The 16,060-nt window shown below is 38.0% G+C and overlaps 1 protein-coding gene across 4 annotated transcripts in view; it reads left to right on the forward strand.

The window, feature by feature from the left end:
• The window catches only part of LOC306864149 (CREB-binding protein-like), an 84,249-nt gene that overhangs the window by 10,271 nt on the left and 57,918 nt on the right, over positions 1-16,060 (forward strand). For all 4 annotated transcript variants that reach the window (XM_079407891.1, XM_079407893.1, XM_079407892.1 and 1 more), the window contains exon 2: positions 996-1,636. In XM_079407891.1, the coding sequence (XP_079264017.1) occupies positions 996-1,636 (641 nt within the window). The remainder of the gene's footprint in view (positions 1-995; positions 1,637-16,060) is intronic.

A 16,060-nucleotide genomic window follows, 5' to 3' on the forward strand; every position in this document is an offset into this window, starting at 1 on the left:
ATCTGGGCCATGTTTTAAATGTTGGTCTTTGTACACGTTCAAATTTTTCTCAGTCTGAGTGCCATGAGTGTTGTTTTTACTGTAAAATGTTTTTTTTTTTTTTTTTTTTTTTTTTTATGAATTGGTGGTTTTTATAGCCATTGTTTATAGGGGCACAACCACTCAACTTCATAACCAGTGCTTCAACCAGCTGTTTTTTTAAATGCATGAACTTGTAAACTGGACTTGTAAAGTGTCATTTTTCTAATCTTGAGTTCGTAACTTCATCAAATTATATAGTTTATCAATGTGCATTATTTCAGTTCAGACCGATTCACAGTGCGTTATCTTTTATCTGGTGTTTGATTGGAAAGTTAGTCTAATTTTCTTTATTTTAACCCTAAAACATAAGCACACACTGTTCTCTGTCTGTACTGTACAACTGACTGTGTTGGTCTCAGTGGTGAGGAGGTAGACCAGACTGACAGGCAGCTGTTGAAGACTAGGGGGGGTACGAGGACTAACAGATGAGCGGCTGGAGTGATTCTTATTTTTAGCCATGAATCTGAGCGTTTCCCACTGAGAATAAGAAGACATTACAACAGTATCGACTTCCTCATGCAGTTTTCAAAAACCAAAACACAAAGTTGAGTGTGTGTGTGTGTGTGTGTGCAAAGGGTGACTTTTATTGGTCAAAACTTTGATTTCATTGTTAACAAGAGTCAAGATGGTCAGTGAAAAGTTAACTGTTATGAGCCAAAGCCATTGTTTAGATAGCAGGGTAAACTATTGATAATAAATTGCATTACATATCAAATTTATCACCATCTATAATCCTGTCAATTGAGGCAGACACAAAATTTACTCTCTTCACAAACTATTTCACAGCAAAAAAAAAAAACTTACTGTTGAGTACTCCTGAATTATCCCTTTATGGGCCAACAGTCAACGTAGTATCAACCCAACTGGCTTTTTTTTGGACCAAACTGATAAATCTTTTTCCTCTCTTTTTCTAGACTTTGTGTCCTTGTTTGACTTGGAAAATGATCTTCCAGATGAGTTGATACCCAACGGAGACCTGGGGCTGATGTCCATGCCCTCTAATGGAGACGGAGGGGTGGGGAGCCGGATGGGGGGCACCGCCTCGGATGCTGCTGCCAAGCACAAGCAGCTGTCCCAGCTCCTGCAGGCAGGGAGCGGCTCTGGTCTGGCTGGAAACCTCAGCCCTCAGTCTGGAATGGGTGGCCAACTGGGTGCCTTGGGGAAGAGTCCCATGGGCCAGGGCTCACCCGGTCACCAGACACAACCCCCGAAGCCAGTCGGCAACCCTACTGGTCAGGGCAATAACAGTCCGGGTATGGGCCTCAATGCAGGTTTCAACCCGGCCATGCTGAACAATAACAACCAGGCTCATGGACTCATGGGGCAGAGCATGGCTCCGCAGGGGCCGATGATGAATGGCGTGATGGGGCCGGCCGGGAGAGGCAGGGCAGCTCCAGGAATGCAGTACCAGGGTCAGGCCATGCAGGCAGCACCGGGCGCCGGGCAAGGGGTTAGCGTTTCTGGCAGCGCATTGGCAGAGACACTTACCCAGGGTGCACCACAGATGGGAGCACACAATGCCATCAATCCCCAGCAAGCGGGAAACATGAACAAGGTAAGTCGCCAGTGCTGTTTTTTAATGTCTTGCGTCCTAAAAATGTTCAGTGTGGTTGGGTGTAATGATTAGGCAAGCTAACACGAATACAGATAAACAAATTGTTTCAGTTTCGACCAGTTACCTGTAGTTTCAGTTTCAACCTATTATTTCCACTACAACTGGGGGAGTAAGAAATTGGTGGAGTTTGTTTCTTGGATTTTGGAAGGTTTACTACTTGTTGCATGACGGTTCACTTAGTTTTGCCATTTTTCCTTATCAAGTATCAAAGCCTTAAAGCAACAGGAAATTGTGGGTTATGTTCAGCTTGTCGGTGTATGGGCAGCTTCTGTGAAATGCTGTGGTTTATGATGGATATTTTCAATCCTAATATATGTATGTATGTGTATATATATATTAGGGGTGGGAATCGCAGGGTACCTCACGATATGATATAATCACGATACATTGCTCACGATAACATCACGATACAGCGTTTCTGCGATAATCTATATATTTCTAGAAAATTCTATAATGATACATCACGATATCTGTCTAAACAAAATGCCTGTGAAAAGGTTAAGTGCAAATTTTCTTTCTTTTATTCAAGTGCAAACTGTTAGAAAACAACAAAAAAAAGTTCTGTAAATAAATTTTAACATGTTGAGTTGGCTAAATTAATCATTTTATTCTTGGACTTGGACTCTATTGGTTTGCACGCACCTGGACTTACCATTAGCCTTCATCTGAGCGCAACAGTATTTCCTTGTATTCTTGGACTTATTAAAAGCTTACAATTTTCTTTTTCTCTGTGTGTAAACAAACACATTTAACGGCTTATCAAACAGAAAAAGAAAAAAAACTAGACAGATCGATCGCTATAATATAAACCTGGTACATTTCAAAATTTACCTGGAGTGCTTTCTCAACCTTTCTACTCCTCTCATCATAAAAACGGAGCACCACACAAAGAAATAGCCGTTAACATCAAGTCTTTTGCACGCTCAGGTTCGTTATTTCATAATTGAAAGTTCGTTATAGAAAATTATGTAGACGCGCGGCAAGCACACACACTGCACACTTTTGCGCCGCATTGTGGCTCCGACAAGGTTTTGTTTCATCCTCCATGCCATAGGTGCAGATTTATGTTTCTGCATAACACGCACTTGTAATATCTGAGAGAGAGAGGGAGAGCGTCCAGTTTTGGAAACCAAAACCCAAAACTGGATGCACCGGCAGTGCTCTCTCACTCATATAGTGAGGGAAATCCACCTGCGATCCAAGCGGAGCATAAACTGAATATGCTCTGCAATAATAACGTGATCGGTAGGGCTGGGTATCGAGTTTGATACTTTTTAGGCACCGACCGAATTGCCTCGATACCACCGAGTATCAAAAAACATCTTGTTGTTCGGTACCAAATTTCGATACCTAAGGGGTTAATCTCATTAACGTCAGTGAGCCAATAAGCCTGCAGCACTAGGTGTGTTTGACTAGAAGTGACGCGGTGCTGATTGATCAGTGTTTGACATCCGCGAGAGCGTTTCGAAAGCGTACGGAGCAGTCTGCTCTCTATATCGCGCAGTTTCGCTTACTTGACACAGACTGAAGCTCGCGTGACATTTCAGCGTCTGCCGTCTCACTAAATGAGGACATAAACACATGAACAACATCTCCAGAACTGCTCTGAGAGTCACTTCATGAGCATTTTACCGTTTGATTTGAGTAAAACTTGCGTCATATCATATACACACAGAACTGTAAAGTATTCCCGGAAACCCGTCAAAATAAAAGTTCGGATTAATTTGGAAGACACTGCGGCAGAAATAAATTAATATTGTCCAGCAGAGTGTACTGTACTGCATACTGCTACTACTAGGCTACTATTAAAATTATTAAAACTCTTATTTTTTTAATTAATGATCACACAACATTTCTTCCATGTTTTAATTTTAATAGTAAAATTTTGTTTGCCAAAATAAATAGTTTTATTTTCAATAATTTAAAAGAAAAATTAATGTTTTATGCCTTCATTTGAAAACCAGATACAGAACACAGAATTTCTGAGGAAAAAGAAAACATTTCATAAGGCTGTTTTAAGAATAAATTTGAATAAACTAAGTAGTTTTTTTTATGCATTCAAATAATTAGACATACTACAACATAGAATTTAATAACAATAAAACATATTGTGAAAGAAAATAAAACATCCACTTATGAAAGTGGATAAAGATTTTAAATTTCTTGAAGTCTTTAACAACCTAGAATAAATGAATAGAAATGATGATTCTGTCTGAGCTATGCGTTTTAAAACGAGCACGCACTAGTGTAAACTGAAAGCTATTTGAGCTTTATGAAAATTATTTGTACTGATTTATTGTGTTTGTGTGTATATATATATATATATATATGTATGTATATATGTGTATATATATGTGTGTATAATATATATATAAATATACGTATATAAAATAATTGTATTTGTAATTAATATTTCCCTTTTTATTTTAAAATACAACAGTATTATCACACTTTATTATTGTTTTCATTATTTTATTTAAAACGAAAAATCTTAACTAAATAAACTAAATGTGTTATATAATTATATTTATAACTCAAAAACAAAAAAATTCTCTCTCCGGCCAAGTAACTTTTATGCTTGGACAAGTAAATGACAAATTTACTTGTCCAAAGGACAACCACATGAGAATGCTTAATGTCAAGCCATTATTTTTTTTATATATATATAAAAATATATAATAGAAATAAGGATAATAGAAACTTTTGTTCAAATAAAGGTAGTTCATACAAAAAAAATAGGATTTTGACTGGTCATTTGGAAATTCTGCCTGAAATATTGTACTGCAGATTATTGCTGTTAGCATTTGTTTGTTGTTTGGTTTGGATATTTCAGTGGAGCTCAGTTACAATAGTTGTGTTGGGTGACGTATCGGTCATGTTTGAAGGAATAGTTCACCCTAAAATGAACATTTGCTAAAAATTTACACACCCTCACCCACTACATTGGATGGTGCCGTCAGAATGAGAATTTCTTAAAAGCTGATAAAAACATCACAGTAATCCCCACCACTCCTGTCTATCAGTTAATGAAACCATCATTAATTCATTAAGACATTTTAACTAAAATACGAGACCTTTGTCTGTAATATTGCCTTCTCCACTGAAAAGTTGTCTCTTCTGAATCAGGAGAGAAATCTGCACAGATCAAGCAAGCGAAAACTATTTAAACAAATGTCTGAGTAAATTTTCATGTTTGGGTAAACTATCATTATCATTACTATTTCATTATCCTGCTCTGCTGCTCATGTAATTTCACACGTAGACTATCTCATGTCCATGAAATGTACATTAAGATCATGAAAGCACTGTAAGTTCTCCCCGTTTTTACATTTACACAATTCCAAACAAATAAATAAACCTAAGTGGCTGCTGGCTGGAGCACTAAACGCATAGTAGTTTAAGCATTTAATTCTTTGTCCGTTTGCTTACATTTGCATGACTGGATTCTTCATATACATAAAAAAAAGTTAAAAGTAAGTTCTTCATTCATTCTTCACAAGAATATTGATCTCACTGTGAACAATTCATCCATGGTTATATATATTTTCCCCCCTGTAATTTCACAACTTAATCTAACGGTGAAACAGACTTCTCTTGTAATTTCTCCAGCCAATTAGTTCCATTCTTACAACCAACCTCAAGCTCACATTCAGATCCTCCTCAATCCAAACAACAACTGATGAATTGAACCAAGACGGTGTTTAACATGAATCTATGCCTGCTTGAGCTTTTCAGACATTTGAATGAAAGATTGCACAGAAAGAACCAACCTCAAGCTCACATTCAGATCCTCCTCAATTCAATCAACAACTGATGAATTGAACCAAGACAGTGTTTAACATGAATCTATGCCTGCTTGAGCTTTACAGACATTTGAAGGAAGGATTGCACAGAAAGGTAGTTGTGGCTATCGCATGTGTCTGACTGTTGTGGTTTTACAGGAAACCAATCGGAAACCAGTGTACTGCTCGCATTGTGCTTTTGTCACTAGTGAATGCTCTTGTGTTGAGAGGTTGGGTTCATATCGAGAAATCAGTCGATCGATGGAGTTTGCAGCTGAAATATTGTGAATAACATCACACAGGCTGCCAGAGCGATCACGGGTTTCCATATCTGCTGTGTTTGTTCTGAGGTGAATAGATGTGCTGTCGGCAGTGTGGCGTGTGTTTGCATTGCACACAGATTATGAGAGTCACAAGAGTAGGTGAAGTGTGTGAGATCAGTCCACAGCTGAGTGCCAGCACTCGTGTCTGTACTGTCCGCTCACTCTCAGCTCTCATGTGTCCTGTTCAGAGGAAATCTGCTTTAGATTTTTCACACGTTCTGTGTTCTGTTCATGGAATAATCCAGTCCATCATCATAATGTCTAATCAAAGTAGTTAATCTTTAACAGTTTAATAACAATGTGACATTTTAACCACATCTTTAATCAAATGAAAATATAACTAATTCATTTTAGAGCCTGGTGGTGTGATGTGTGTGCCATTGAAATGTGGGATTTTGCTTTTCTGTTTATTTTGCGGTGGATATATTTGTATGGCTGTTAGTAGACAGAACTGATTTATGCTATTTACACATGAGAATCAGCAAGGTTGAAACTTGCTGCATTAAAATTGGCATGAAATAATTCACTCTATATTTAACTTAGGGCTGGATGCTAAATCGATAGCGATAATTATCGCAATTTTAAAATAAAACAATATGAAGAGTTCGATATTGTTTTTGCCAAAAGTGTAACCTAAGGGTGCTACACGGACCGCTTATCCACTCGGATCAAAGTTTAAACGGCAGCGCGTGCTTACTAGAGCAGATGAGTCTTGGTCATGAGAGCACTAAACAGTGCTGTGAAATTTAGTGTGAAGCGATTTAATTCAGCAAACAAAACGAGATTCAGTGATTTAAACTAGTTTAAAGCTGGATGACACAGCGCTGACAGACAGGAGAAACACTGAGCAACGATACAGTAAGAAGGTTTTTCAATCTACAAATCGCCATTTATGGTTTAGGGATGGGTCACGATTATTGAATATTCGATAAGATTTAATTATAAAATATCGAATAGGATGTGCGATTTGTTTTTTAAATTTTATAATTTCTTTTTTTAAACAATAATTCTCCATGTTTTCGGTGCTGAATTGGTGGTGATGTGTTCATTTAACCAGAGGGTGGCGCTGCCAATAACGCACCTAAAAGCGGTCATAAACAACAGAAGAACACCACTTTGTCTCACGCGCGCACTTTAGATATGCGTCAGGATTTAACCCGTCAAAACTTTTTCTCAGGCGGCTGATTATCCTTAATCTAGCGCTAGGAGTGGCCCGCCTGTGACAAAACGAGCTCGGGCCGACGGTAGATGCACACAACTACACAGAGTGCGACGCTTTCAATCGAGATCGGCCCATAGAGAAAAGCCATCTGTTAGTCAGAAGTAGGGCTGTGCGATTAATCGAAAACGAATCGCAATCGCGATTTGAGATGTTGCGATTTGCTAATCGCAAAGACTGCAATGTGGATGCGATATTACTCTGATCCAGAGCATTTGACTGCCAGCCTTGAGTGGCAGTCTTACTAATCAATACAGTGAGCGCACCTCCGTTCTCCCCGATCAGCACTGCTCTAGCCAACTGAGTAAACGCCCACCATTTAAAAAGGGTCAGATCGAAAGTTAGACAAAATAAAACTAAAGAAAAACGTATGTAACTTCAGCTTCAAAATGACAGACAATGAACAAAAAAGGTAATTTGAATGTAAATTAAGTCTAACTGCTTGCCAATTTCACTTGGATGAAATTAAACATTCAGCACATTTCCCACTTGTTCTTAAAATCCCAAATACTTAAAAATGAATAAATCAGCCCGTGTAACATGTAATACATTAATAATTGACTAAAGAAATAGTTATTTATGTATAAAAAATAAACAAATCTTTCCTGTGAAATTCAGTAATTCTGTAAAAGTAGTAATATCATTATAATCTTCCTTGCATAAAAAAACAAACGCAAAAACAGTAGAACCCCCCTCCCAAAACACAATAGAAAACTTAATGGATTTAAGGGTTATAATGGGAATTGTATTGGTTTTAATGTAAACTATAATGGTGTCTACTGGTATTTCATGCATTCTATTGGTGGGATGTAATCTAGCAGATGGCAACCAATAGAACAACAGTAATTCCTATTGGAATAATGCCCAAAACAAAAAGGAATTTTGTAATGGTTTTTATGGAAACTATAAGAAATTCTGTGATGGTTTCCATTGTTTTTTTGTTTTCAGCAGGGTAACAATACTCATACTGTCCTGCACATTATTGACAATATTGAGCTGAAGCTTGACTTTGCAAATTTAAAATCGCAAATCAAATCGCAATCGCAATATGTAAAAAAAATTGTAATTAGATATTTTCCCCAAATCGCACAGCCCTAGTCAGAAGTCTTTTGTAGAGTCGGTACGGCTCTGGCCCATCATCTTCCCACCGATGCCGAGACTGAGCAAACAGTGCCGCATTTCAGCCGGAATCGGCCCAAATGTGCTTGCTATCTGGGATGTTCATGTTCATTTTTGATGTCCTAGCCTTATGAGTAGTTGATTTATGCTAATCGATGGACTATTATGTTAATAAGTGCCGTACATTCGGTTATATTATATTATGTTTCAGCACGTTACAATCATTATAGCTTTAGTTAAGAGCTTATTCCCTAATGAATTAAACAGTTTGTTAACAGATTGAAAGTGTGAATGGTCTCAATCTCTCGCTCTATTTATTGGTGTGTAGTGTACTGTAGCCTATGCGTCCGTGCATGTGGGGGAGGGTGCGAATAATAATCGAATAATACCAGGCGATTTTCAAATATTACTTTTGCCTGAAATGCCCATCCCTATTATGGATTTACTGTAGTAACACTAACTGCTCCATGGTATTGTAGCAGAAATGTGGGTATTTGTATAGAATTTTACTATATTATTAATGTATACATGAATGAACCCGTAAAGACCTAGAACATTTTTGGGGCACCTGGCACGCCTGCACTTTTCCTTGTTTTTTTTAAGACCTATTAGTTTTTTTAAAGGAGTCATATGATCTGGGGTCGACAATATAATTGGCCCGGTGGCCCGGACGTACTTTTAAAACCGTCAGGGCCACCAGATCGCTCCAACCACTAGCCCGGTGGGGCCAGTAAAAATAATGCCTCGATTAAAAAAAGTCTAATTTCACATTAATTACCTGTGGTTCTGTGTTTTGATTTCTGTTTAATCGTCTCGGTAACCACCGCTAACACGTTACGTGATCCCGACAGCCTTACGCTCCGTCTGCACCGCCTTGCTCGCTCCCGCGGTTGCACACTGCTGCTCAGCACCTACCTATAGCTACTATTAAGCTAGGCTACATGTTTCTGAAACCCACATCACCCGGCCAAACGCCGGGTAAAAAAGAGAAGGCAAGGAGGAGAAAATCACCAGAGGAATTGAGGGAAAGCGAAAGGGAATACGAAAAGAAAAGGCAGAGAAAGTTTCAGCCCCAGTGGCGAGACCGCTGGAATTGGCTGGGCTTAGGGGTGTGCGATATGACGATTTTTGATCGTGGACGATAAAAATGTCTCCACGATCTACTTTTGAAGAAATATCGTAGTATCGTGCTACAGCACACATTATGTCAAATACAGTTCTGGTCTCCGTCTCTATATACTGTACAACACGACATACAGCAGTAGAGTTACTCTGACAGGACACTGCACTTATTCGCGATCGCAAAAGTACATTATTTGCATACAAGCCTTGCTGGTTAAATGTTTCATTCCCGCGCTGGTCTGACGTGCGCTTGTTCTGAGCGCATACACCTGAAGCACGCGCACTAAAAAGCCTGTCTAACAGCACCTGATTACTCAACTAACTTATTTTTTGCGCTAATACCGTCAAAACACACAAGGTTTACATACAGACTGAGTTGGTTATCTCTAAAATGAAAGTAAATAGTTAAGAGAGAAACGGATGCGTGCCTGTATATTAGATGCGTGCAGCTCTTAAAGGGACAGGACACTAAACATGCTGTCGACTGTCATTAAAGGGATAGTTCACACTACAATTTAATTTGTCATTATTTACTCACTCACATGTTGTCCCAAACCACTATTAATTTCTTGTGCTGAACCCAAAATAAGATATTTTGAAGAATGAGGGTAACCAAACAGTTGCTGGTCCACATTGACTTTGATAGCAGGAAAGAAAAATCCTATGGAAGTCACTGGACCAGGAACTGTTTGGTTTTCCACCTTCTTCAAAATAGCATTTATGTTCAGCAGAAGAAAGAAACTCATTCAGGTTTAAAACAACTTGAGTAAATGATGGTATAAAAATACAACATTATGACAGAATTGACAGACAGATGACAGAATATTTATTTTGGGGGAAGTATTAATTTAACGTTAACAAAACAACAAAACGCAAAGAGAAAAATCACTCACTATTCTTGACTGAAAATCTTTAATACAGTTGCTTTAGGAATCAGTCTATCTAGTGTTTTATTTTTATATTTGTTCATTCAATTTCATTGAATGCTCTGCTAAATACACCTATTGTACCTGAAAATAAAGCACTGTTTGTTTTATTTGTATATTATGTGTATTTGTAATGTGTATCTTTGCTCTTATTTTTTTATAAGAAAGATAGAATGATGACAAAGATTTTTATCTTCGCCCACTTTGGCCTAAATACCTGCCATGTCTTTTTTTTTTTTTTTTTTTGTTACCTTGAAAGGCTTTGTCTTTCTAGTTTGGCTGTAATGCTCAGACAACTTGTAAAACCAACATGACAAAGAATTGTGATAAAATCGTGATATTTCTAAAAAAAAATCGTGATATGATATTTTTCCCATATCGCCCACCCCTAGCTGGGCTACGATCAAGAAAAAAAAAGAGGTTTACTGTGAGTTCTGCAGATCAATGCCCACATATGCAGACAAGTAAGTTAGAGAAAAGTTAACGTGTATGAAACCTATGGTATGAACATAATATAATGAATTGCTGTGTGACTACGGAGAATTAATCCTATGCAATAGGTTTATTTGCACTTGTTTCATGTTTTTGCACAGTTTTGCTGCACTTTGCACTAAACCTACCTTAAAAAAAATAAATGTTATTCATGTTGTTCAAGCAAACTGTTCTTTTTCATGATTATTGGGATCAATATCCGACGCGTTGACCTGGGCCAGTGAACTTCAAAAGACACTGGCCCAGAGGGCCAGTGGCAAATTTCCCTTATTGTCTACCCCTGTATGATGCTCATAATAAGATCATTATTTTGTGTAATTGGTGTAACAGAATATGTTGACACGCTTTAATGTTCAAAAAACCCATTATTTTTCAAATACTGTACATTATTGTAGGTCCTCTATGCCCCGCCTCTCTCAAAGTAACGCTTAGTTTTCTACAAAGTCCCTCCTTCCGACAAGCGCAGTCTGCTCTGATTGGCCAACTGGCACAGTGCATTGTAATTGGCCGAACACCACAAGCCGCGTCGGAAATGTAACGCCCCTTTCCATAATCGCGAGATTCAGCTTTCAAAATGAAAGACAGTGAATAATGTCCTTAGTTTTACCATCAGTTCAAGCCCGAGAGGGGAACAGAGTTGCGTGACAGACACAGTGATGATGCTCGTATGTGTTTGCAAACAAGCCGCGATTAAGACCATTTCTGATGGGCTGTACACTTTGCTGTGATGTGACCCAGTCTCTCTCTCTCTCTCTCTCACACGTGCACACACACACGACGCGCAAAACTCCGCATTTGAACAGTCAATAGCAAATACTTAAACTAATAACAAAACAGCCTACTTATAGTCGCTGATTCAGAAGCACCAGATTGTCATAGCAATGTCAGAATTACCTCCTCTCCTAGGTTCACAAAACTGTTGTCCATAAAATGCGTTGCTGTTCTGTTGTAAATAATCTTAATGATTACTAAATGCATCTACTTTCGGAAGGCCAAATAAAGTGCTTTTGCTTTCACCTAGAAACACACAGCTTCTCCCTGACACGGCTGTACTACTGCGGTTACTGAAACCATGCCTTACGCAAATATTTCCACATCGTGACGTAGACGTGGGGGCGTGTTTAATGAGCTGTTTTAGGGGGGCGTGGCAGAGTCTTAACTTTGATAAAGAATATCTCTTTGGTTTTGAGACTTTAGTCTTTGCAACTTCAGGGATCTTATCTATGCACGATCAGCTTGTAACACTCCAAAGAGAAAGGAAAACTTGAAATCGCATCATATGACCCTTTTAAGTGCCATATATCATTATAACCAGGGGAACTTGAAGTTTCAGTCTAGCTTATTTAAAGTCCCAATTTTCCTTTTTGTTTTATTTAAGAATGAATGAATTTCCATAATTTTAAGAAAAACGCAAGCAACAATTGGGTGTTTTTTACTGTGTACTCAAACTGAAACTCCTGAAGTTTGGATTTTTTTTCCTTTTAGAAAGTTGTATCTGGGTGTTTTACACTTCCAAATCAATTGTCTACATATAACATTCCCCAAACAAATTATAGCCATTTATTACAATATTGTCACAAGCGATTTTTAGTGGAAAAACAGGTCTATATAGTTTACTAACAATATAGATGTGTCTATCTATATAAAAACATTTAGGGAGTAAAGAAAATTCAGTCAGTGTTTATATAATAACAAAGCGCAGTAAAAAAGTGACTTTTTTCAGAGAAATATATTTTCAATCTGAGTATGAACAAACAAACCGTGCAGCTAATACTAAAAACAATTGCACAAATTCTTTTGAAACAAAAATAAAAGAATACAAACAGTGCAAATGATTCACAAACTTCACACAAAATGAGTGCGAAATATACAGTGCAGCAGATAAAATAGAGAAAATGATCTTTATGAACTATATAATTATTGTTTACATATAAATGGATCGATCTGCTGGCTGTACTCTGCCTCGGAATCGATTTTACTGGGACATCGCCTAGCGACGCGAAGACATGAATTCTTTTTTCGATAAGTACCACTGCTTCATCCTTGTTTTTGGTTTGTTTTGTCAAAGTACTCATTCGTGTGTTTTTCTTTGCTTTTTCAGAGTTCTCTCATGCACATGTGTAACTTTGTTTTTCATGCCCGCACGACAGACATTACTTTCGCTTTGTTCAAATTTCCAATGAAAAATCCTAAACGGTGGTATAAAAGACCAAAACCTATGTTTATTGGTTGAATATGGGACAGTTTGAACCAATCTGGGCATGGGGGTGGGACTAAGCGTCAACAATAGTTTATTTTGTCTCAGAGGGACGAAATGCATTGGTTTCTTCTGACGAATCAATGTTGTCAATGTGATGACGTAATCACGTATACTATGGAGCCTCTGAATATCCAAATGACACAAATGTGATATCTCCAAAAAGATACAACACTTTTTTAAAGCATTAGGATAGGATTAGCGGTTCAAAAGTTATGAAACCTTTAAAAATAAGTTATTTTTAAATTTTACTTATTAGGTGTGTTCGACTTGAAGCAGCGCTGCAGAACTATCAGTGTATGACATCAAAGTGCCGTGAGAGCGATTCGAAAGCATCAGGAGAGTCTGCTCTCTGTAGCTCTCACTGTACTTTGATGTCTCACACCTATTTAGTCACCTCACGATCCGATTCCGATTCTGGGAGTCACGATCCGATTCCAGAACTGTCCTTGATCTACTAACCCCCCCCCCCCCCTTATTAATTAATTAGCTTACCGACTTGAGAATGTTAAAATCCTTACATTTACATATCCTTACATAAGTGATTTAAGTACTTTTTAAAAATAATAATAAAAAAAAAATTATTAAAACAGTTGTATGTAGGGATGTTCATTTTAACCGTTAACCAACCGATAAGAATTTAGTTTTTGGAGAGAGAGAGAAACACAAGTCGCCTATAGCCTAAGTCGCATTTTATTATTTAATTCAGAAATAGGCCGACGCGAATTACAAACATTATAATAAACACTGTAAACATAGCTGGGCTACTTTAGTTCCCCTCACTCCACAACAAATCCTTTCAATTAACAGTAGGCTATTTAGAAAAGTACAAGAATTCGAATTAATTTAAATTCGAATTAAACTAATTAATTTAAATGAATTAGTTTAACTTATATAAAGCTTGAAGCATCAGAATCGGCATTGGTATCGACCTGTGACGAGAAATCGGTACTATGTATCGGCTACAAAAATCCTGATCAGATCATCCCTAGATTCAACAACTTTTTTGACAACAAAGTTTTGAGCAAAAATCTGGCTTTACACTTTTATTTGACATTTATCGTGATAATTATCTATATCGACTGATATGAAGAAAAATGTATCTATAAAAATTATAGTAGGTAATTTGCTCTGGAATTAATACAGAGGTTGTGTGAGAAACAGAGGTGGCAGATTCAGATGGGATTAAAATCACAAAGTATGTCTGTGAAACACAAACGACCCCCTGTAAAACTAGTCCCGTCCGAATAGGGCTTAAGAGATTTATTCATCATACAATGTAGATAGCTTCACTGATTATAACGGGAGTGTTTTTTAAAATGCATAAACTCACGTTAGACTGAGTCAGTGATGATGTTCTTTGGCATTTGCAACCATTTTTTGAGAATGTGCGACTTAAAATTTGACGTGGTCGCATTTGTGCGAGTGCATGGTCTGCGCTGCTCCAAAGCGTTTCATACAGCGCAAATCGCATTGGATTATGAACGCGAAATTGCCTAGCTTGTCAGTGAACTACGGCTCTGTGTATTAAATGCCGTTTAATTTGAAAGCAGGTGATGGAGATTTTGCGCTAATCACGGAACCGGCTTTACTGACAAGATGCGCATGACAATCTCGTGATTAATTCCACAGCCCTAATGGGGGTGTAAGAAAATATTGATACACGTGAGTATCGCGATATTTTGTTTGGCGATACTGTATCGACTCTCAAAAACAGAATATAGATATTTAAAAAAGAAATTATAATAATAATTCATACAAGATTCATGGCAGTTGTTTCGTTTTGAGTTCATATCCCGACTGCATCTCTGAACTTAAATAGTGACAGGAAATACTAGCATTAGGGCACGCAATGTTAGCGTTAATATAGTTCGCTGCCAGTAATGCAGGATGAAAGAATTCTTCCAGTTCCTGTTTCGGTGTACAAAGCTGAAGTGTGGCATCATTTGGGCTTGAGCGCCACCTCGTTTCCGCCACTTGCCGCATCCCGTGTTGAAGAGCGGTAGGCGGGCGGTAGGGTCGCTGCGTGGCTGCAGCTCTCTCTCATGTTGGGGGCGTTTTGTGCAGTTGGGGCGTCGCTGTCTCGGCGATTCCACGTGGAACATAAATACAAACTGAGAAACCTGTGAAATCCAAGTTGAAAGGTTCTGAGAATGTTCCACATCTGTATTTTTGTTTTACAATTGTTTTGGTTTCTTTAGGAATCCTGCAAGCACTTTATTTTTCATTGATACTAGGGCTGTCGCGATTCGTTGACGAGACGATTTTTAAAAATCGTCGACTTCATTTTGCTCGCGTCGACTAACCGGCAAAATACCGGAAGTGGCGCATTTCACAGACGAGAATCCATAAAACACATTTTCAGACTATTTTCCAAGGCTGCATGATATATTAAACCCATTAAAAATTAAGCATAATTGTGAATTCACAAACGCTATGATTTAATTAAATAATTATATGCGATGCAGTTCTAACACAGTATAAGCGCTTTATTTCCAAGCACGTGCGTCTCACAGCGGCTCTGTTCACAGTAGCTCCACAGAAACTGTTATCATTTACAAGTGGAGCATCTCAAACTCATCTCTGCATGTTGTTGTGAGTTTGGGTTTATTATAACGCTCATCTGGGGACGCAACCTGTGCCATTTCATCGGATTTGTAAGGTAAATCATTTATAAATCTACACAAACACAGGAGAATACATCGCGATTTCAAAATAAAAGCTCAAACCCTCACTCGGAGTTTACATGGTTTGATGTCCACGTATTCATGTAATTACAGCGGCTATAGCATTTCTGTCCTAAAGAAATGGCCAAATATTAAAGATTAAGTGTACGTTTGAATTAAATGGTGCTTGGTCAATATTAAACAGTAATGTGTAAAAATCATCCGGCCGTTGGCGCCCCCTGCAGGCCTTTGTTGTAATGCGTAATCTACATTAGCTCTATTGTTTATAATACATTATGTATTTTAACCCTCTAAGCGCCAAAGTCGCAAAATTGCGACAAGACGTCATACTTCATGAAATGGGCTATAGTTCCTAATCTGGTGTAATGGCTCATTTGTATTCCCTTCCACTAGATGGCAGACATATAGTACTTCGATTCTAGACCAAAATTGTTCGA

The sequence above is a fragment of the Barbus barbus genome (genome assembly GCF_936440315.1).
Source record: "Barbus barbus genome assembly, chromosome: 4".
Taxonomy (NCBI): domain Eukaryota; kingdom Metazoa; phylum Chordata; class Actinopteri; order Cypriniformes; family Cyprinidae; genus Barbus; species Barbus barbus.